This window comes from Lissotriton helveticus, chromosome 7, assembly GCF_964261635.1.
Source record: "Lissotriton helveticus chromosome 7, aLisHel1.1, whole genome shotgun sequence".
NCBI lineage: Eukaryota > Metazoa > Chordata > Amphibia > Caudata > Salamandridae > Lissotriton > Lissotriton helveticus.
Window position 1 is genome coordinate 1219729397 of NC_136068.1, and position 24879 is coordinate 1219754275.

The 24879-nt window shown below is 43.5% G+C and overlaps 1 protein-coding gene across 1 annotated transcript in view; it reads right to left on the minus strand.

The window, feature by feature from the left end:
- ANKFN1 (ankyrin repeat and fibronectin type III domain containing 1) overlaps positions 1 to 24879 on the minus strand; it is a 1441385-nt gene that overhangs the window by 285237 nt on the left and 1131269 nt on the right. Inside the window, exon 15 of the mRNA XM_078650803.1 lies at positions 9103 to 9269. Coding sequence (XP_078506929.1) covers positions 9103 to 9269 — 167 coding nt within the window. The remainder of the gene's footprint in view (positions 1 to 9102; positions 9270 to 24879) is intronic.

The window sequence follows — 24879 nt, forward strand, 5'->3', positions numbered from 1 at the left end:
TTTACCACTTTCTGGAATGTGAATTCTCCAATGGCGAAATAACGCAAGCCATCAAGGTCACTGCACTCAGGCAAGGCCCTAGGACCCAACGGTATTCCCATTGAGTTGTACAAACTTAGACCCGATAAATTAGCCGCATACCTCTGAGCTATGTTTGTGGAAAGGAGGGAGCTGGGAGTGCTACCAGATGATCAGAGAGTGGCCATCTTAATCACCATCCATAAGGTGGGTAAACCAAGGACTGACTATGCCTCCTATAGGCCTATCTCCCTGCTCAATGCTGAACCTACAATCCTCGCTAAACTCCTAGCAAATTACCTGGTGAAGGTGATCGGTGGCCTGGTTCACCCTGACCAGTCGGGTTTCATGCCGCATCGAAACATCGCACTAAATTTGCGAAGTACATGGCGTGTTAGGGAGAGTGGCTACGATCCAAGAGGCAACAATAATAGTGTTCTTAGATGCGACAATGGCATTTGACACTATCGAATGGCCATATCTCTTTGCAGCCCTAACTAAACTGGGGTTTGGTCCGAGTTTCATTCACTGGGTACGGCTCCTATTCTCGGACCCCCTGGCTCACGTTGTAATTATTAATAAGAAATGGATGGTATTTAAACTAAGTTGGGGACACATCAAGGGTGTCCCCTTTCCCCTCTCCTATTCGCGCTAGCCCTGGAACCTCTGGCTGCTTTGATCCATTGGGACCCTGTCATTTGAGGTCTGCGTTGGTCCTCCGGATGGGAGGACCGTATCTCAGTCTACGCTGATGACATTCTGCTCTACCTGGCTTCCCTGAAGGCGTCGTTAATAGCGGTATTGGCTACATTGGCCATATTTGGGAGGTATGCTGGGTTTCTATCAATTGGAGTAAGTCCCTCATTTACGTTTTAAAAGGGGATCCACCTACCCCTCCAAGGAACTGCCCAATTCAAATCAGTACGACAGGCTTCAAATATCTAGATATTTTTATCTCTCTAGACCAGACACTCCGTTTTAATTGTAATCTTCTCTCGCCCCTGCAAAGGTTGAAATGAGACATAGCAAGCTGGAAAACGTTTCCACTTTCACTGCTGGGCAAGGCGGTCCTTTTTAAAATGATGGCGTTAGCTCGCTTTCTATATTCATTGCAGAACTCTCAAGACCCAGTTCCGGCATTATATTTAAAAGAAATCAAAGTCCTACAGAGGGACTTATTGTGAGATTTGAAGCCTCTTATATAGCCTTAGCCAAATTAATACTACTAAATTGGTATGATGGAGGTATTAGCCTCCCAGATATTCAAAAATACTACTGGGTGATACACCTCGCAGCCATTAATCACCTATGGACGCCCGGATGATCCGGGGTACACCATGGATCGGTGGCTCCTATCAGGAGGGAGCTATAACAGGGCACTGTATTCTTGACCCCGGAAACACTTATGAACTGGGCCAACTAAACACTCAGTACATATTTGGCACGTGGTAAATAAGCACTGTGGTTGGGACCGAAAACTCAAGTTGGCAACCCCTTTGTGGGACTCCGAGAGGCTGGGGAACCTGTGGAGGACGAAAGGTTTTGATAAATGGGATCTCACAGGGATCTCACATATTAGAGATGTTTAGATAACGGCAAAATGATACAGTTTTCCTCCTTGCAGCAACAGTAGGAATTAGCCAATTCAGAACATTTCAGATACACCCAGATCCGCCATGCCCTTGAGTCCCAGCTCCCAATAGGCTCATCTCCCCCAGATGCCACGCCACTAGACTGGTGGATGGCTACCTGCCTGAGTCGGCCATCTCCTTGACTTATAAAAAATGAATCAATAATATGGAGGACCCACTCCATTCACTCAGGGAAAATGGATAAGTTATGGGATTGAGCTGGAAGATGAGGAGTGGCAGGAGGCAGTGTCTTCCCGTGAGAGGTGACTATCCAGGCTAGACTGAGATTAGTCCAACTTAAAATTCTCCACAGAATCTACATTACGGGGCCTGGTTTAGTTTTCATGGGTGGAGCATAAGTAGGAGATTGCAGGCAACAATGTGGGAGAGAGGGCACATTCATGCACATAATATGGGAGTGCGACCTCATACAAGCATATTGGCGCAGCAAACATGACATTCTCAATGAAGTGCTCACACTAGACCTGCGCATGGAGACTCTGAGATGCCTTCTGAACGTGTGGGAACCCACCAACCTCTCTACCTACACCAAAAAATGGGTCACACTGGGACTAATGCTAGCAAAGAGGAATATAGCCCAACTGTGGGGAGCCTTGAAACCGGCTAGAGTAGAGGCATGGAAAGAAGCTCTAGACTGGTGTATGTTCAGGGAAAAGACAGTTTATGTTGCCCAGGGCTGTCCCAGGAAGAGGTCCCGGATATGGAGTCCTTGGAATAGCTACTGAGGGGACATCTGCACCCCACCGCAGAGTGCTGCTCAGGAAGAATCCCCTACCCCATAAATTGTTTGAGTTTGAGTTTAAAGCATTTATAAAGCGCACGTTCACCTGGCGGTTTCATGGCGCTATAGTATACTGAGCCCAGGAGGGCGGGAAGATCAGGAAGGAGGGGGAGAATAAGACAGCTATCGTGGGAAGGCTTGTGAAAAAAGAAAGGTTTCTATTGTGTACTGTTGTACGAATCTACTTGAATCTGTATCTCCTGTAAAAGTTTACTTTCTCTCCTCTGTCTTGTATACTGCATGTCGATGAATAAGTTTAATAAAAAGAAATAAAAAAAAAATAATAATAAATAAACCTTGCAACTTAAATGACTCTTAGCTGGTCGACAAACCCGTGAGATTCACAGTTAATACAAGCTTCAGAACACTTCCAACTAACATAACGCTACACTCTTTTACCATCAGCGCAGCCTGTGAAGATCACAGAGGTCTCATAAAGAGCTATTATCCCAGCTCACAACATTTTTGGAGCTAGTTCTCCCTCTTCCCCTTTGATCTACTCTTAATAATCATTGTCTCAGACCGAGCCTTCTTCAGCCTCCCACCAATTTCATAATAGCATCACAGGAATGTGTTCAACCCTCCCACTGAGGTATCTCACTAGAGATAGGACCATCCAGGCAGCAAACAGGAGTTTTCTCAGGAGCTGTGATAAACCAGGCTGCACAATATGCCACTAAGAGGGACACAGCAGGCGAAAAGCTTCTGAATGGGGGCCCTCTTATGGGCAGCAAGGTGCAGATCATTGCTCACTCTAACTCTCCAGTGGGTACTTGATTCATGACACAGCTCACACCAATACTTGATGAGTACTTGGTGCATTTTCTTGAGTGTAATGGCCACATGCCCATAGATGATGATTCTTTGGTAGGGTGAAAACCAGCCATTATCTTCGGCACAAAGTGCCTTGAGGAGATAAACTTGAATCTTCACAAGTGCTAGTGCTCTTACTGGCTCCGTGGATCATCTGATAGATGGTGACTTTCCAATGGGGGATGACAGAGGCAGCTGTGTTGTGCCGCGAAGAACTAGGGGGCCTACGAAAGCGCCTCATTGCGGCATATTGGGATGCTTTACTCACTGCAATTCAGGACCCCCAGAGGATGAAGAGGTATCTACTTGAGTGGTTGAACCATGGGTCAATTTAACCTGCGCTACTATGTACACTTTCACAAAGAATTCCCCCTCCCCACCCCTCACCCACTGTCATGGCTAGGGATGCGTGACAGGTGTGGGCTAGACTTCACTCCTTTACCATGTTCATATTCACAGAAGGTGTTAAGGCTCATGTTCATTTTTTTCAATATTACTAGTTATATATCTTTATGCTGTCATGGGATTGTGAATTGCAATGAAAAATGTGATTGGTTGATGTATCCTGACTGCCTATACTACCGATGTTAATATATGATCTAAAATGCAACACAGATGGTGAAAAAAAAGGATTGAGCATCCAGACACTACTAGTTTTTAGCCATCTCTTTTGGCTTTGTTATTTTTTTTCATGCAACTGCTATAAGTTTCCATTCCAGAAATGAACTGTATCTGCTTCGTTCCTATTTTCTTCATGGCATGTAGTTTGTGCCTTTTTACAATTGTATAGATCTGCGACTACACATCGGCTCATCTGGTTTGTGGTTAGGCCATGGAGGTTGCTGTATGTCTTCGGTAGAGGAAATGTATCGAGGAGATTAGGCACAGCTGTTTTCTATTATGCAGATGCTTAGCTGAGGAAAGCGCAGCATCACAATCCTACATCTTGGGCACACAAGTTTCAGCACTGTTCTGCCTCATTTGAATCCGAATGTTACTGCACAGTTATCTGATTCACTTGAGCAGCAATATTTATTGAGCCCACTCTTCTCTAAACTATAGGTGTTTAACCTAGAGGGAACTGAGTTGTAAACAAAAATATTTAAGCAAATTAACCAAAATAAGAAATAACACATGACATAAAGGTGTTGTTGGGATCTCTAAACCTGCCACACTCGGACTTGTGTTTGTGTGTGTGAGCGGGAAGAGGAGATGCACACAGCCAAAGTTCAGGTGGTTTTATCCACACAATAATTATTTTAAACGCTTTAATAAGACATAAGCTTCAATAATCCATCACAAATATCAATTAAAAGAAATAAAGTACTCTTTACTTTTTAACAAATATCCTACAATTATCGTGGTTAATAGGGTAATAGCAGGAGCAGTGTCTCGGTCACGCCAACAGCATTTTGCTTTTTGGAAATTGTCGTTTTGTTCACATTATAAGCTGATAAGTTACAGAACGCAGTATAATGTTGTTTGAAAATCAAGGGCTGAGGGAAGGTGTCCACTTGCAGTGCAGTCTGCATACGTTTTAAGCGTGAAACACATTTTTTGGGTAGCCGTTCTTATTCCAAAAATCGCACTGCATGAGAAGATACGACAAGCAACTAGTAAGGTATTACAAATGCAACACATGCCAATGATAGCTGGCAAACCCTTAGAAAGTAGAGGACTGTGAATCCCTGTAAATCTTTTGGCTGGTGACAAGACCTCACAAGCTTCGTTGTCAGGATTTCACACTGCTGTCAGAACTAATTTACATCACTGCTCTGCAAGGGTCTCTGTTCATTTTTTCCTTTAAAAAATACTAAAATGTAAATCATATTCGCAGCATCTACTACTTTGGACCGATTTGCATATTTTTCCAAGCTCTTTTAAAAGTAGATTAAAGATGAACTAGTGTTAGAAAAGAGCGAGTTTTAACATGGCTTACAATAAGTATGAGCATCATTCACCTCCTGCCTGCCAGGGTTATGGCACAATGGGCATTTTCATTTTTGTGGCAATTAGAATAATGCTGTCATTGCAGCAGCCAGGGGACCCATCTACCGCACTGTCTATTGGTTAGAACCCTGGCATGACCAGCTGCTGACAGATGTATTAACTCTGAGACAAAAATTTTGAAGGCACAGGGCTTCACTTCTAGAGTGGCCTTTGTCACACTCGTTGTACAGTTGTCAGTGATGCAGAAAAGTATATTTACTTGGTACAAGTACTGGATTTACATTTACATTTAAATCACCAACATGGCCAACCAACCAAGGGGAGAGGATGCAGCCTTACGGCTAGAGCAGTTGACGTCGAAGCTGGGGAACTGGGTTCGAGTCTCGGCAATGACGCTCAACATCGTGTGATTCTGGGCAAATCACGTAATCTCCCAGTGCCTAACAAAATTGAATGTGTCCTCATATAACGAAACTGGTGCTATGTAAAGCACTCTGATACCTGATATCTTTGGCTCTAGTTCGCGCCATATAAACCTAAAAAAAAAGAAAGTTGCCCCTATCAAACCAGCCAAATCACACAGACCTACCAAACATGACAACATGAACAAATCCGAAATCAAGTCTACCAAATGTAAGTGTAAACGACTGTAAAGAAGATAGTGAACCAGCAAGAACAACAAAATAGCCTTTAACGACTACCAACGCCAACTCAAAACCACAAAAAAGGAGGCCCTGGCATGTCTCCTCGAAACCAGCACCAACTAAACCAAGGAACTCTTCACAATCGTAAGAGACTCTACCTGCCCTTCAGCCTCAGAAAATGCCATCACCCCCTCTCAGGAATTCTTCAAATCCTTAACGACCACTTCCACGAAAGAGCACTCTCTATTCGACCCCCAACCCCGGCCTCTTCTCCAACCAATCAACCACAGCCACCAGCCACCAAATCCCCAGATGGGATCAATTCAGCCCACCAGCAACCACCCCCTTGATAAACACTATCTACAAGGGGCACCCAGTGACCCATGCCCCAACCAGATCTTCAATCTCGGAAGCAACAAGATCAACCTCCAGCTCACCACCATTCTCAATGCCTCCATAACTACAGCCACATTTCCAGATGCTTGAAAACATGCAGAGATTAAACCCCTCTGCAAAAACCCCTCCACAGACCCCAGGGAACTGCAGCACTACCTCCTGCTGTTCCCCGCCAAAGTCCTGGAGAAGGCCATCAACCTCCAGCTCATCGACCATCTGGAAATAAACACACTACTGGACCCATCCCAATCAGGCTTTAGAGCCATCCACAGCACAGAGATGTCCTTGATCGCAGCAACAGACTACATCAGAGCCCTACTCGACAGAAGAGAATCAGCTGAAATCATCCTCCAAGATCTCTCCACAGCGTTTGACACCGTCTCCCACCACACTCTCATCAAACTGACTACACCAGAATGGATTCACAGAAGGTGCGCTCACATGGATGGCCTCCTTTCTCACAGGATGCGCCCGGAGAGTTCGCCACCCCCACTTCACCTCGCAACCTAAGCACACCATCTATGGAGTACCCCATGGGTCATCCCTCAGCCCTTCCCTCTGCATGATTACCCTCACAGACATCGTCTGATCACACAACATCAGCATAATCTCCTTCACTGAAGGCACAAACCCTGCCCGGATGAGGACCAGCTTCCATGACTGCATGAAGAACATCGCAACAATGATAAAAGTCAACTGCCTGAAACTCAACACAGACAAAACGGAAGGCCTGATATTCGGCAGACACACTGCCCTCTGGAATGACTCCTGGTGGCCCGTGGACCCACCCCAAGGCCAAAAGACCATGCCCACAAACTTGGCATCATACTGGACAGTGAGCTCTCCATGAAACATCAGGTCAATGCTGTCGCCTCAGCCTGCTTCCATGCAATCCGCATGCTCAGCAAAATCTTCAGATGGCTGCCCCAAGAAAACAATGACGCAGGCCCTCATCATCAACCGACTTGACTATGGCAATGCACTCTATGCCGGTACATTCACTGAGACCCTGAATAGACTTCAGACAGTCCAGAACGCAGTAGCCTAGCTAATCCTGGAGCTGCCCATAAGGACAAATGTCGCTCATCCCCTCAAAGATATCCACTGGCTACCATTCAGAGGAGAAGCCAGTTCAAGCTCCTGACCCACGCATACAAAGCCATCCACAACCAAGGACCAGATTACATGAACCACTGTCTCATATTCCACTAACCCTCCATAAACCTATGCTCCAAATGACACCACAGATCCACCACGCTCCTTCTCCCACCTCACTGCCAAAGCTTGGAACTATCCCCCTACACTTGCTCACTCCCCCATCACTGGACTCAAGACCTGGCCCTTTGAAAGATACCTGGAGCACAGAACATGGCTACAGCCCCCCCCCCCCCTCCTCCTCGGGTGATTAATGCATGGTACAAATATGACTTGATTGACTGAGTATGAAAACTGTGGGAAAACGTGGAGACAGAGAGGTCAGAAGATGTCGTTTTTTTCATGGGTAGGTCTCACAATCTTTGGTCTTTGTTTGAAGATGTGGCTTCTTTGTCAGGTTGACCATAACATCGTGTAAAGGGAAGTGCCAGCTATGTATCCTAATGTCCTTGGAAACTATAGAAACAAGAGGAACTGCTTAATGGGCTCGGCGCTCATTAAAGACTATTCAACCTGCTTCAAAGTGGTAACATTAGGAAGGTGACGTCTGTTGAGACAGAGACAAACACACCGCACAGAATTTTAATTGATGCCTGAAAAGCCACTTCCACTAATTCAGAACAAGGACACAATCCCCAGTGCGCGCTTTGGTAAAGTAACCAGCCACACCTTTCAGCATTTATGATAAGATCCATATAAGGCCCTTTTGCTTACAACTGACCACCTCTCAAACATCATCTAACACACCTGCACCATGCACTTTCCATCTCCTCTCCTATCAATGGGGAATACACCCAGGCTAGGAAGAATACTGTGTCTGTGTAACCACCTTTGTGCCTAAGAAATGATGTTTGTAATTATTTGGTTTGTCATGGCTATTTTGTGGTCTCCCTAGGGAGACGATGTGGCCTAACGGCTAGAGCAGTCGACCTCGAAGGCGGGACACTGGGTTCGAGTCGGCAGGGACACAACATCCTGTGATTCTGGGCAAATCACTTCATTTCCTCTTTCCTAATAAAATGAATGTGTCGGTCTGTAACTCAACTGGTGCTCATGTAAACCGCTCTGGTATCTTTGGGTTGAGTTTGAGCTATATATAAAATAAATATGACTTGCACAAGCAAAGTGTAGGGTGCCTATCTTCCATCAGAAGAAATATACACATATATAATAATTGAATTTTTACCCAGCTGCTTGTTTCACATCTAATCAGCATTTGATGTAATTATAAAAAAAAGCTTTTTTGCACAGCTTTGAGTGTGTGACCAGAGCTAAATATTCATCATCCGTGTTGTTTCCTAGTTGCTAACACCCACAAAACAGTACAAACTCATCAGGCTATTTTGACAATAAATGCTGAATGCAATCATAGATTTCTATACTAGCCAGCGCCAGTCCAGTATCTTCAAACTTTGGTGTTCAGAATATTTCTTGCTAGAGAATAAATATTTGTGTTTCAGAAATGTAGGTTCTTTTCTTGTGAGTCATATATCTCAATATTTTGAGTACAGAAAGTAGGCTGTCTAAAACAACTACATGTTGAGGCAAAAACGTCATGTACTTGGCCACCTTGTCAAAGCTAATAATTTAATCATAAACACACTTTGCACTTAGACAAAACTCTTCGGCAACGTGGCATATTTAACAGCAAAAAACTATTTAACAGGTCAGCATTTAGTATTGTCGTACATACCTGCATATAATCTAGAACCTGCTGGTGCCTTTGTTTAGCAGCTGCCACTTCGGAGTCTGAGATGGCTTCTCTTAAGGACTGCTGTGTAATTAGCGAGTCCAGCTCCACTATAGCAGACAAACGGCAGTACAGACTGATAAGCTTTTCTTTGTAGCTGCAGAAATGAACTGCAAGTTAAAAAACTTTGAATGAAAATCTTTACTTTTAAGGTTTTTCTTAGCATTGTACAACACAATATATGACCCTGCAGTCTGAAGGGCCCACAGAACAGACGTTGCTTTAAACTGTGAAATAATATGCTCTGAAGTTATATCCGGTGTAAATAACAAATGTTTTGTGGTTTGAAAAAAACAACGGGAATTTTTGGAACAGTCGCTTAATGGTGAATGATGTCCTACTCGCTTCAGAAAACGCAAAATTAAATGTGCCTTTTACAGAAATGTGGATTGTTAGAATTCAGGTTTTGATTGAGTGGGTGATAATCCTTCTCAAGCAACAACCATAATTCAGTAAAATTGGGGGGTGTGAGCTTCAGATTTTCCGACAATCAGGCTGGCATATAATGTTTAAATACATTATATGACAAGCAGGGTGCATGAGAGCTGCCTAAGGGCAGTGGAGAAGGAGAGGAATAAGGATTGGCAGGAGTACTAGGAGGAAAAACACAATATTTGGTAAAATAACCAATATTTTTGAGGACTTTCAAAATAGAGCGAGAGTGGGTGGACTGTTTCTAGGTCTAAACTTGAATAGCATGGGGAGCAGAAAAACGATGCATTTAGTCCCAGTTCTCTATACTGGAGTGAATGTTTAACATTGTTCAGCATTCTGTCCATCAATTGTTCTTTTGGCATTTGTCACCCCGAGTGGAACGAGTATTCCCAGACATGGATCCCATGCTCTCCATGCCACTGGAGTCAATCGAGCCTGGCTGATGAGGGGTGAAACCCTGAAACCGGTCCTAGGATGCTTGTTTCCAGTCCAAGGAGGACCTGGTTTGGCAGTTCGGGCTGGACTGTTCCCACGGGAACTGGGTGAAGACTGATTTGAATATAGCTGGGTCTAAACTGGAATTGCATGGGGAGCAAAAAAGATGGATTTAGGCCCAGATCTCTGTACTGGAGTGTTATAAATGGGGGTCTCTAGTTGGCAGAGAAAGGTATCTTTGTCTGAATAGGGACTCTTAGTTCTAGTCAGGGTAAGGGGGATACACTTCTATAATAACCCCTGCTCCCCCCCTGGGTAGCTTGCCACAAGCAGACAGGCTTACTCAGAGGCAGTGTGTAAAGCATTTGTGAACAAATACAGTAATACAGTAAAACCACTACAAATGGACACCACACTAGTTTAGAAAAATAAGTAATCTTTGTCTAAATCAAACAAGACCAAAACAACATAAATCCACAATACAGTAAAAAATAAGACTTTCAAATAGTAGAAATAGTTCAGTTCAAAGCAGATTCAACACTTTTCACACAAAATACATTGGATGCCTCATGCCCACAAACAAAAAGGGTCACAGGGAAGGTGATGCATTGGCTCCTTAAACTCAGAGAAGGTGATGTGTCTGTCTGTTCTTGCTCCGGGGATGTGATACATCAGTTTCTTACTGCTGCACAGGGGAGATGATGCATCAGTTCCTTACCAGAGAGGAGGCGATGCATCAGTTTCTTACTACCTGGGGAGGTGATGCATCGGTTTCTTCCTGGGTCCCCCAGGGATTCGAATGCGCCAGACCTGGCGTCTTGACACGATGCAATGATCCGGGACGATGCGTGGGTTCTTGCACCCACACAGCAGGGCTTGGTCGTAATCCATGCGGTGATCTAGGACTTCGGGGATCAGTGCACTCGATGCAGCGTGCAGCGATTTCTCGAGCCACGGGCAGGCGCTGCGATGATTTCTTCAGTGATGCGTTGGAAGGTGGTGCGGATGCATCATGCTTCTCGAAGTTGCATTACTTTTCCAGCTCCCAGTGGCCTCCAAAGGTCCAAAACAACAGCAGGCACCTCTTAGCCGGTCAGAATTCCTAGCAGAGAAGTTCAGGGAAGCTGGTGGTGAAGTCTTTGTGTCCCTGAGACTTCAGAACAGGAGTCTAGAGAGTTGGCATTTTCCCGCCTTAGTCATTTAGGGCCTGATTAAGATCTTGCCGGATGGTTTAGTCTGTCACAACAGTGACGAATATCCCGTCCACTAAAATAAAAATCCTATAGGATATAATGGGATTTATATTTTACAGGATGGGGTATCCATCACTGTTATGATGGAGTAACCAGACTGCAGAGTTCTAAATTAGGCACTTATTGTCTGCATCATGTTTCTGGTTTACAAGACTGGGTATAGCTGATAGTTGAAATTTGTGTATTCTTCCAGACAGCTACACACCAAAGAGGATATACATGTGCCTGGATGGGCCATCACTACCAGAATGAGAGGGTAGAGCTGGGAACACTTGAATAGGCTTCACCCAACCTCCACACAAATGGCGGCATAGCTCCTGTAGGTAGTCTGGAGCTAGTGCAGGGAAGGGCTGTATCCCGTGCACTGCACAGCAAGACCTTGAAGCTTCATAGGAGGCACAAGGTGTAAATATTGGACCTCAGACATCAACTCTTCAGTACTCTTCTGGAATCTGTCTTGCTGTGCTGCCTTGCTGATTTGCTGCCCTTCTGTCTGAGTCAGAGGGATTTGGACCTGCACCTGAACCCAGAACTCCCAGAGTGACTCCAAGGGTTAGTCTGTTGGCGTCCTGTTCAGAGCCACAAGAACATAACAGGCTCACCACCCCTTGAACCAGCATCCCGATCCAGCTGGAGCAAGCTCATGGCCCCCAAGTGATGCCTCTTAGGTGCTGGACCCTTGGAGTGTCTCACAGAGGCTGAAGTGAAGTTTTGGGCTTGTCACACCACAGGCCACTAATGCGAATTTCTGTCAGCTTGCCCTTTGTGCTACAGCATCAACCGCTTGCTGGCAGAGCCATTGCGTAGCACCATCCTGACTTTTTGTGATAACAATAGGATCTTCATGCTACAGCAACGCTTGTCCTCTACACCAGGACTGTTTTTCATGCTACATCAATGACCATCCGCAATTCTTCCCTGCTCCATGTGGCCCTCATTGTGGCAACAGGACTCTTTGGATTGAACTGAGAAGGTAACTCTCCAGCAGGCCTAACCTGGTCCCTGTATTCAACCCGCACTCCACCATGCATCATGGTTGGTCTGAACATTCTTCTGATAGGCACGAGTGGTCCCTCTTTCATTTGTGGCAGTTGTTTCACTTAATTCTTCAAAAATGCATATCTCCAGAAATTCTGATTGGATTTTTGTTGTTTTTGTGTCAATGTATTTATTAAATTTGGCTCTATGTTTCTAATCTGATAAGGGATCCTTTTTGGGTGTGTTTTCACTCTGTTCCTGTGTGAAGTGTTGCACAAATACTTTACACCTTGCCTCTGAGTTAGGCCTCACTGGTATGTGCAAGGCTACCTCAGAGTTGAGCACAGGTTAATTGTGGGTTTGCTTGTAACTTCACCCAGACTAGGATTTTAGTTGCTGCTTGACTAGAGTTTAACCTTTCCCCTTAACCAGTAACCCAATTTCTAAAGCCATGGTATAATTAGTCTTGCTGGGAACCAATGGTCAGGAGGCACTTTTGACCCAGAACAGGCAAGCTAGGGGGCCATCACAGAGCAGCAGGTCCTGGATGTAAGTCTTGATTTTACCCATAGCAGTAGATTCTGTCATCTCCAGAATTCTGGTGTTATTTCTGTGGGATCTGACGTTAGATGTTCATTCCTGGCTTCAATTTTTTTCAGTACTCACTCCATGAGCAGCATTTGTTCACCACGCATGGTTCTGTCATCCACAGTGGCAGAGACTCTTCATTCGACCTGGTCAAGAAGACCATCATGTTTCTCCATCTTATCACTCATCCTCTCAAGTCTGTCTTCGGGGTGTTGATTTTGGAATCAATAGAGTGGAGGCTTTGTTGCATCTCAGTGAGTAGAAGTCTGATGCCAGGATCTGCATCTTCAGGGTCACCAACAAAGCAGTGTCCCTCCGTATCTATGCTGGTGGGCCGCCGTGTTTTTACTTTTCAAAGAAGAGTTTGGCCTGACTCCAGCGGGGTTTATCCATAATGTGTTGCAGGTTGGTCCCTGGTTCAAATTAACGATGATAGCTGCCGTCTGGGAGCCCCCAGTCCTCCTGGTCCAAGTCATAGCTAGGGCTGTACTAAAAGGTGCCACGGTGGGACCCCAAGTATTGAATGTTTATCACACTCGGTGACACTAGTTTTGTGGCAACCAGCAAAGCGTACTAGAGCAAAGGAGGGTGAGAAAGGCAATTCTGTCAGTGAGGTTGGGCTGCTGGCAGGCCGATGTAGTAGTTCAGTGCAGGCTGACGATGTGCTGCTGCAGAGATCTCTAACGTCAGGGTGGGAGGAGAGAAAATGCAACTGCTCCCCAGTATAGAAGAGCAGCCTTCCTCATCCCGGGCCATGGGGGCACACACAGACTACACATTCACCTCGCTGCCAGGTAATTATCTCCTCCACATCGCCCCACCATTAGCACAAGGACTATCAGAGGGACTTACCCTTCTTCTCTTTAAAACAGTCTAGCTGTGATCAGCCCTCAGCCAAGGGTCTCAGCGAGTTAGGCCACAGCTGTCACCACCAGGAGCAGTACCCAGCTTTTCAAGCTGTAGCCAGACCAGCAGCTCTCTCTGGCATGCCAGTCGACTCAAAAGCCACGATGAGGGAGATTGTCTTAGTCCAGTAGAAGAGAAGCTCCAGTCACACTCCCTGACAATAGACAATGTACTCTCTCACCACTGCCCTCCAGTGCCACAGGTCCCTTCACAGGTACTAACTCCTCCGGGTGTATAGCACTTGTGCAGGCCTCAGGTGCATTGCCTGCTCATGTGAGATCACGGGACACCAAAACCCTTTCAAACCTGTCATCTAGGGCCTCAAGAGTGCATCCAAACAGGTATGTTGTAATGAAATCTGAAAATACGTTGGATTGATTACAGATTATCAGTTCCATCGGCAGAGCATCATTAAATGGTGGAAATTGTGCAACCCAGCTCTCTTAGCTTCCCAGTTTTAGTAGAGTATATAGATGATTTGTTAGTTGCTTCTAAAACAAAAGAGGATTGAAAACATGATATAATTGCCCTGCTAATGCATCTAGCTGACAGTGGACATTAGGTTTCTCCAACTAAAATACAATATTGTAAAGGAGAAATAATCTATCTTGGGCACTGCATTGAAAAAGTCAGTAGTTTCTGCACTTTTTCATGATTGCAAAGCCTTCAGTATGGCTGACCCACAGTAAAATACAAGATCGAGACCATTTGACAAATAATGTTTTGAAGCATTCAAAGACTTGAGAGAGATTCTTTTTCATGCACTAGCACTGAGAATGCCAGACTATTATCTAGCTTTCTTTCAGTTTTGTTATGAGAACAATGGATGTGAATTGCGAATCCTTGCACAAAAGCATGGTGGGTTTATGCGACCAGCTGCATGCCTTTGAGCAGTATTGGATCCAAGAGCTGTAAGGCTTCCAGGGTGTTTGAAAATTGTTAAAGTTGTTTGTGTTGTCATTAAACAAAGTGAAGGAATAGTGATGGGTCATAGTTTAATTTACATGTTCCTCATTCGGGTGGAATTCTGTTGATAAGAATGATAACTCAGCACATTAAAACTGTAAGCTTACTCATTGTAAGCAAGTCATTTTTGAAGCAGAACATATTTCTATTATAAGGTGTAATTCTTTGAATCTAACAACACTGCTTCCTAATTCAGGCAGGGACTGCAAAGTCTGGATAGAAAATGATACTGATGACGGGAAAATGACTGCATTGCAGTTACTGATTTTATGTAAAAACCAAGACCTTTGGAACTGACTGATTTGACATTATTTGTTAATAGATCTTATTTAAGAGACCAACATGGAGCATTGAGCTTTGCCTATGCCCTATGCTCCATGTCTCTTTCCTGCTGAATGTAACATCTGCCCGGGTGGTAGAATTAGTAGCATTAGCAAAAGCTTGCTGACTATCAGAAGATATGAATTTGACAATTTATAGAGACATCCAATATGATTTTGGAGTGGTTCAAGACTTTTTTTTTATTCTTTAGGTTTTTATTTTGCAGTGACAAAAGAAATCGCTACATAGGTGTAATGAGTTGTTAGAATCACCCACCCCTCCCCCCCCAGAGAACATAAGAAGCTAATGTGAAGACACAGAAAGAGAAGAAAATAGAAAAAGACAATAAGACGATATGCAGAAGGCACTGTTAAGTAACAGGAGACACTATGTACACACAAAAGAAAAATATAAATGGAGTTCGATATAACAAGAATTTTCAGGCAGGGCTGTCAAAGAGGAGAGAACAAGCGGAGCTATTCCGATTGGTTGAGCCAAGATGTTAGCACCTCCCAGATGTCCAGCCCCCTTTTCCGCCCTTTGCGGCCTTTCCGAGCATATACGACTCTCTCAAGGTGATAAGTAGCCATGAACCTAGCCAGCCATTGAGAGAATGGGTGATGACCCGCCTTACCTGTTCTGTGGTGCATTTCTTGGGAATAAAGCCGTGCTGCCACTCAGAAACTAGAGATTCGACTACGGTGGATATTCTGGTAGCAAGGATTTTAGAGAAGACCTTGGAGTCGCAGTTAATGAGGGTGATGGGTCTATAGAGGCTCATTTCTAGCGGTGACTTGCCCTTTTTGGGGAATATGGATATTCTAGTGCAGGACCAGGAGGCAGGGGGAGGAGCACCGTTAAAGATAGAGGTTACCAGATCGATGAGGATGGGTTTGATTTGAGGAGCAAAGATCTCATAAAATTCCACAGGAATGCAGTCCAATCCTGCCGCCTTTCCATCGGGTAAGCTAGACAGAGCTATGGAAATTTTTTCCCAAGTTGGAGTGAGGTCTAAAAGCTCGCAATTATCGATGGAAAGCTGTTTTAGGTTCACTTCGCTTAAGTAGCAGTCTGTGTTGCTTTCCGTAATGCCAGCTGCGCTGACGTTGTCTTCAGTGTACAGCTCGGCGTAGAAATCCTGGAACCCCTTCTGAATTAGATTGGGATCTTTGGTCTCAATCTCTGTGGACAGTTTGACTGAGTGTAATTTTCTACTTGTGGACTGTTGCCTGGTCCTTACAGCGAGGTGGTGCCCAATGAGGTCGCTACACTCATAGTTTTTTTCCCCGAAGGGTTGCCCATCTAGCTGCGGTTTTGTGGAGAATACTGCTCCTATTTCGGCCTTCAAAAAGACTACTTCATTTTAGGCATCCTCGGTGACCTGACCTGATCTTTTCAACCAGTTTAGTTTCTGCTTCCTTAAGTTTTCCCTGCAAGTCACTAATTAATAGCTTCCCCTTCCTATTCTTCCTGGCCGAGAAGCTCAGGGTTTCTCCCCTAACACCCGCCTTTAGTGTGTCCCAAACAATGGTTGTAGAGGCAGTTCCAGTATTGATTTCCAGGAACTCATGGAGCCAGTTTCTCATGTGGGAAAGGTAGCCTGGGTTCTGAAGGAGAGCCTTCTCAAAGCTCCATCTTGGAGCCTCGTTCCGGTTCCCTAATCCCTTGTTATCTAATATGAGGGGATTATGGTCGGATATAAAGCGGGGTGCGATGTCGATGGTGCAATTGTGGAGAAGTGAGCACAAAATAAAAAGTAGTTGAGTCTGTTGAAAGTGTGGTGCGGGGCTGAAAAGTAGGTGTAACCAGGTGGTGTGGGGTTCAGACAGGCCCAGATATCACTTAGACCATGGAGCTGAGCTAGGTTGGAAAGTGCTTGGAAGACAAGGGGTATCCTACCCGTGTACCCCCAGTTGCTCCTAGGGTTCCAATCACAGGGCAGGTGTATGTTAAGGGCGCCACATAGGATTATTGGGGTAGGCCAGTGGGCAAGTTCCCCCGAGATCGGGTTGATAGGCCCTGGATCGTCCAGGTTGCTTCCATATAAAGAGCAGAGAGTAAAGGAAGGGTTGGGAGGGAAATGGCATTCGGTGATTACCCATCTGCCCAGTTGGTCGTATTTAGCACGGAGGTTTTGAAGAGGGAGTTTTCTGTCTGCTAAGATGCCTACCCCCTTGGTTTTAGCGCCTTGAGTTGGCGCCCCTAGAACTTTGAGCCCGAGTGCATCCAGTAAGTGCCTCTGTGAGCCCTCTATGTGAGTCTTCTGGAGGCAAATAATTTTGCCCCTAAAGAGCGTATGCCTTGAGCAACATTCTGTCTTTTTGAGGTGTTGTTCAGCCCACAGATGTTGACCGAGACAAGCCTTAGAGAGTCCATCTTGGCCATTTGGATGTAAAGAGGTAATACGGCGTGAGCAAATCCTGTGCCTTAGAACGCGCTGCCCTAACAATTAACAAACAAGTGCATATGTGTGTAATAGTAAAAAAGTGCCCTTGTTTCTTCTGTGTCATAGTCGATAGCTGTACTCCCACCTCCCCCCACCCCCTACCTCATCTTCTGAGCAGTCAGGATTGACCTGAATGATGGTAGTCAGATATGAGACCCGGCTGACGACCACGCCTAAGGAGAAAAAAGTTGGGTTCGTTCAGCCAGAAGCCCTAGATTGGCTTCGAGAGAGCAAGAGAGAAAAATAGAGAAATGTAGAGAGATGCAGCAAAACGGAATAAAGGGATATACCCGTTAACGTGAATGAGCAATCAAAATCACATCCAAGTCAAATGAAACCCTGGGATACTGGAACATAGACAGAGTTTTTTTTTCTTTTTTCATCTGAGATTCTTCTTGGATTTCAGTTTGTCCAGGTATTTGCTGGCTTTGATTTCCGAGAGGAAAACTCTGGTGTTCCCGTTGAAGATTACTTTGAGCCTAGCTGGGTTCATTAGGTAGACTTCAGCCCCTTCCTGCTGAAATGGGGAGATCAGTTGTCTTAAACGCCATCTTCTCTCGACAGTCTGATGGCAAAAGTCTGGTTTAGCAAAAAAGGTTACACCATTGGCCCCTTTCTTGGAGTTAAAGCGGGTCTTATGGTAAATTAGCTGCCTGAGGAGAAAGTTGCCAAAGTAAACTAGGACTACCCTGGGCTGTCCAAGAATGGCGTTGCCACTGCTGAGTTGGGGGCCCTGGGGTCTTGGTTGGAAGGGGAAACGATGGGCCCTTTGTACTTCACGATCCCAATCCCAATCCCAGTTCAGTTGGTCAGGGAAGGAGTCCTGCAGAAGTTTCACGATAAAGCGCCTTGGGTCATCCCCTTCCTTTCCCTCAGGGATGCCTAGCAGGCGGAGGTTGTTTCTGCGCTGGCGATTCTCCTGTTCCTCCAACTTAGACATTAGATCTTTGAGGCAGGCTGAAGGAGTGATCAGTGGGGTCTCCTGGCTAGGAGTTGGATTGACCGCGGGCAGTGAGCTGGGTGCGGGGGCTGATATTTTTGGTAAGTCCAGTGGGGTAGATGTGGGCGCAGGGGGCTGGAGGGTCTGAACTTTGGTTTCAAGGAACAGTTTTGCTAGGGGCGGCTGCAAGGTAACGTCTTTAGCGTCTTTGGGGTTTCGGGGATTCTTTAAGTCTTTAGGCAGTCCGCCCCACCGCTTTGCCCAGAAGCTTTTTGCAGGTACTAACCTCTGGCTTAGGTTTGGAGGCATCCTCCGCTACTGCTGCTGTGGCATCCTCGGACTCGGCAGAGGTTTTGGTCTTGGCACCTCCCCTGCTGCAAGTGTCCAAGCCCCCGATGTGCAGCCGCCGTCGTCGCGACCCAGCAGGTCTGCGAGTAGGTGCAGAGGCCGAAGAATGGAGGTCCAGGTGAAGATCCAAGCAAAAATCGAGTGTATGAAGTCTGTAGACGCTTGGCACTTTCCTCGCAAAGATCGAAAGGGTAGTCCACCCCCAGGTGAGTAATCCGCTGAAATCTGCCGAGGAACAGCAGGAAGAAGAGACCTCTAATTCTGATGCAGTGCGGTACCGAGGATCAAAGCCTCCCGCCAGCAGCCACGTTGGGGAGCCGCGCGCCTGACTTAGCATCCCTAGCGCAGGGTGGCTAGCCGATCAAGGACGCATCTGGTGTGGCACGGTCGGCCGAGCAGCAGAGCCTCACGCTGACTCCATCTTGCTTGAAGGACAACTATAGAACTCCGAAGGGATCCAACTTCCCATTCTTCCAACTTCCCATGCTGTGGAGTGGTTCATGACTTAGGTCAACTGTGGTGACAAGAGGGGCTTTATGACATCTTCAAGAGATCTATAAAGAATAGAGCTTATATTGGGTTTATTGAAAGCAATACAACAGACAAAATAAATTGTAGTAGACAAGTGTGTTGCCCAAAAAATGCAGGCCAAATGGTAGAGTACTGTCCATTCTGAGATTAAACAGTTGTGCAGGAAAATAAAAATGAGGAATTAGGAATACGCACAATACAAAATGCAGAACATGTAAATTGCTTTTTTATGAATTCAATTAACACTTCTTTGAGTGGGTTGATCTTCTGGAGGCAGCCTCAGATGAACAATTATATGGATTGTTTATGGTAATGCTGAAAATAGGTATATTCTCCCAGACACAATTTTGTATCTAATGGGTAAATACTTACATGCAGGTAGAGACTGCATGTTACATGTTTTTAAAAATTTTGGGGGAAATGTAGGCTTTAGAAATGTTGCTGGGAACATATGTGTGAGGCACTTAGCATGCCAAAGAATCAATATGGGAAAGAAGACGGTTACTGTGATGAATCATACTGGAAAATCTTCAGGCCCATTTACAAGACTCCAAGCACACTTTGCGGAGATGCCAGCATTCAATGTTATGAAAAACATCTTTGTCATTGTCTGCATGTTTCTAACTGGTCTGAGAACTATCCCACCCAGATTTGGAATTCCAGCTTCAATTGAGACAGACCATGGTACTCATTTAAAAATGAACTTTTGCAAACAAATCATACAGCTTTCCAGATAAATGAAAGGTTCTATTGTATTTATTGTTCTCAATCTCCAGGTGTGGCAGAGAGAGCAAATGGAACTCTCCAGAACAAATTGTCCAAAGTATGTGTTTCAACGGGTTTCATGGGAAGAGCAATGACTCTTGCCTATATTCCTTCTGCTGGATTAGTTTCAAAAACTGGTGACATTATGCTAGATTACTGCAAAGATCTGGCTGATATGGTGAAATCTGTCTCCCATGAGGTGAATGTGTCAGTGGAGGCGAAAAAGGACATCACCTGACACAGTCTGAATCCTGGAGACTGGATAGTGGGGCGGAAGAGCTTCAGGAAGAACTATTTAGAAAAGTGGTGGCATGGACCCTATCAATTGAAGGGCAACACAATGGTAAAATGTTCTGGAGTGCCACAGTGGATCCATGTTCCTCATACATTGCAGGTGAAGGCAGAAAAAGAAGTGGAAGAAACAGCCCCTAATCAACAAAGTCAACCACAAACTGAAATTCAAAAACAAGCTCTAATTCACAGTGTATATCTAAGTGAGATTTTGGAAAATTATAAAGAAAGAATTTTCATTTTAGTCAAAGCTTTGATGTGGAACCTGAAAAGTCTACAGTTCAGTTTCAAACCGAGGATCTAAGCGAAAGGCTGCTACCGGATAAAGGCCAAAAGCATGAGTGGCAGTACATGAAATAGACTCTGATCCAAACAATGAGAAATTGCAGTTGAAAATTCAAGTTATTAGAGCCCCCAGGGGAAGAAAGCAATTTGCAGTATATCATGCACACAAGGCAGATCAAGTTTCAAGCACAAGGTCAAGCTCGAGTTTAAGTCCTTCAGAGAATAAAGAATATCCCACAAAGACTGTTGGCAAACAAAGAAAATCCGAAGAACATATTCAATGGAAAAGATCTTGCAAAGAAAATCATTGTGAACCAGAAAAGCCTGAAAGACATGTGGTATCTGAATCTAGTGGGAGTGAATCACCTGTTGCCAAAATGTCAACCAGGAGGAAAGTTCTAAACTGAAAATATGCTCCACCTGAATGAGTATAACTAGCCACAGTAACAGAGGAAGAATAAGAAGAATTCGAGGAAGAAAGTTACAATTCATTGAATCATTGTCAGTACAAACTTGAGAATTAATCTGAGAGCGGAACAGAGACAGAAGAATAGCCACTTTGAAATAATAATGAGACTGATAAGACAAGGTTGAAGTGAAAAATAATTGTTGAACAAGATAAAAGACAATGTCACAAACTGGAATGAACTTTAGAAAGCAGTGAAGAAAATTCCTTTATTTTGAATTTTTCTTTGATATTGTTTTGAAGTAATAAGAAGAAAAGAAAAAATCTATTATTGTTATACAGAACATTTTTTTGGTCTTTGAATTTTCGAGCCTCATGATAATTTTTTGAGAAGACAGAAAACAGCAAATGCTGTAAAGGTCTAGGGTTAGTAATAATATTAACCATATTATTGCTTTTAGATGGGCTATTGTTGTGTTTACTGACTTTGATGGGACGTGCCTCTTAAAACACTAAGTTAGCTACTGTAAGAAAATATTGAAACATGATATGCTGGAGCATAAAGAGGATTTAGTTAAAGGATTTCAAGATAACAACTATAATAAAATGATACACAAATACATAAGAAATACGAAGATTAAAGGGTTTTTCGTTTGCATTTTTCTTCCCCCTTCTGTTGCTGAGGAATCAACGTATGTTCACCTTCCAATTTCTTACACTTTGTCATGTAGCATGCATGTATCTATATTTAATACTGATTAATGTATTTCTCCCTAAATAAAGGATTTCAATGTGTCTATACAGGAATTACATGTAAAAGAAGATAGCAAAGTGATTAAATATGAAAGATTTTCAGGGATAATTACACAAAATAAGCATGAAACAAACATTATTAACCAGGGTTTTTGGAAGTAGTGAAGAGCCTAATTTCATTAGGGAATATACTGAGACAGGAGTGAAGATTGTGAAAGATTGGAAAATAGAAAAAAGGCTATAATAGAACAGGAAGAGGAAGAATTTACATTCCTTAATTTGCATCCCAGGTTAAGGATGTAGCAAGAATGAAGTGCCGATTTATGTATAATGTAATATAGACCATTGAAAGATGCTAGGGCTGAATATGTGGGAGAAAGTGTGTGTGAAAGAAGTTATGAAGTGAGTGGGAAAACTTTATTGGGTGAAGAACCAATCTTAAGAGGAATTTATTATGTTTGTGGGAAGACTTCCTATTTCAATTTGCTGCATAATTTAGTTGTATCTTGCTTTTTTGTTTTAGCGTTTCCTAGAGATTACCAAATGAGTGAAATGGATGATGAAATAGGCAGAAAAAGTAAAACAGAGTCTTGGATAGGGAGTTTCAGACACATTCAGTGCTATGATTCCTTCTGTAGGTATGGCAAGAAAATATTTTAAAATTAAATGTCAATCTATTTAAAAATCTAGTGGAGAAAGTTGCATTAGATACATAAAGCATGAACAGTGAAACAGGCAAATACAGAGAGGAAGGATTTTAGGACTATGGTGATGCAGAATCACTTAGCATTAGATATTCTCCTTGTGAAGTAAGGTGGAGTGTGCAAGGCGGTAAAGGCCATGAAGAGTTGCACATATATTGCAGATAATAGTAGGGTTATTAATACTTACATTACTGTAATAACTAATTTCACACATGAAATTCAGTCTTTTGCAGAGCATGGCTTATGGAAAGCTGTAGGGCAAGGGTAATGTTAGTGAATGGATAGATAATTTGGTGGAAGCGCATTAAGACTGTTCTTATCAACTATAATAATTATACTGATTTGTGCAATAGGCCAATCTCTTTTGCTAAAAGAGATTTCTATAAAGAAATAAAGGTTGTCTAAAGAGAAAAACATCCAAGTAGCATGATGTGGAGTATATTAAGGATTGTGTTTACAACCAGCTGAAGGTGGCAGAGTAGAATTCATGGAAGAGGCAGAACGTTATCTAGACTGAATGATTCCTTTATTAATCAAGTTATTAATGGGTTTTAGTGATAATAAAGTAATCAGAGGGAGGAACTGTGATAATATTTTCCTAAACATTTATTTTTGTGCAATAACTAATAATGCATAGAGCTAATTTGTATGTTGGGTCCAATGCACATATAATGAGTTGATATTATTAGAGTTGAAATGATTTTAATACGATCTGTGTGAGTTTGGTTATTAATATGACTAAGTTATGCCACATTCCTGGGACAAGACCATCTTGGATAATATGAATGCGGTTTCTTTAATTCTCTCCTATATTCAACCCCTACTACCTTGTCCACCTGCACATCTTCTCTCCTTACTAGCCCTGGGGAGTGAGGACAGCTGATGCAATCACTTATTCTTTCACTTATAAATACAAAGCTTTTAATGCATTTTCTAGTTTTCCTGATAGGTTACAACTTTCAAGAATTTTCCATTGTAGTTCTCTTGCTTAGACAGGTCTTATCCATTTGTGTGCAGTGATGTTGTTGAAATGTTTATAATTTGTTCAAACATCTCCAGACGGCAGTAGCACAGAAGATACTGGCTACTTTCTTAAAATAGGATAGTGCTTATGTGCTTTGGTAATAACATTCATATTTCTGATTTCCTAAAGAGTTGTTACTTATGACCATACCATGATAACTTAGTGTTTTAACAAATTTGTTATGCAAGAATTGCATACTAAAACCCCTTGATTTTGGGAGCGTGCCAATAACTTTTTAAAAACTTTTCTGTTTTAATTGAGATACTGTCCGAAACCTTTCTGATTGTGCTGCTTATTTGGTACTATAAGATTTTTGACTATCATAAACCTTCCTAGTGTAAATTAAAACTGCCCAAATGCAGAAGTAGAAGTAGGAACCGTACAGATTTATATAGTGCACAAGAAAGTAACACATGCAATGTGCTTTGTCTAGAAGAGTTATTGCATGGACAAGAGGGGACACTCTCAAACCATCCCACTTGACATGAAAAGGCCAGCGGAAAATGCAGTGTATCCAAACAGAGCCTAGTTAGATAAAACCTATGTTTGATATTTTCAATTTGAAGTAGATAACATTTTATTTCGTGAATGAGTGCAACATCACTAGCCAAAGAGACTAGCTGGGTGACTACTTACCTGTGCTTAAGCAGTGCCTGCTCGAAGCAGGCAGACTTTATGTGAGCTTTATTAGTACAGGGACCCTGTGTGCAGGATCAATAAAAAGCTCAGTAACTCCCAGCCCACTAAAGGTGCACTTAACATATCCAATCCATGATATGGACTCTGCATTGTCTAAGGTCAGGCACTCTGGGAGAATATATTTAGAAAATTCTAGTACTGGAATTTATCAAACTGTTAACTATATTAATATTGGAGTGAGTCCCAAAATATCCCAAACATAATTTAGTCCCAACTCCGAATGACAAAAAAAGTCATTATTGTTTATTTTTTATCTATTTTTGTAATAATACAGTTTAACTGTTCCCTACTCTGCAACTTAATTATTGCGTAGTCCCTGTTACTTGTCTTTGCTACACTGCTAAATTGATGTTGAGGAGCATGCCTTTTCGCACGATTATTGGGAGAACAGTATAAGTTCATATTTTAGTTTCCTGAATTTTGAGTTCTTGTGAATGTCGGGGTAGTGTTTTGGTCCCACACAATGCCCGGCACAATGAACTACAGAGGAGCACTAATGTTCTACGTGTGCAGGAACAACCATGCACACATCACAAGAGTTGCCAGGTAGAACACAAGCCCACCACCCAGTGCGCTGAACTTCTAATGAGCACTGAAATTCTATCTATGCTAAAGTAACATGGCAAGCATGATGACCTGCCATGTG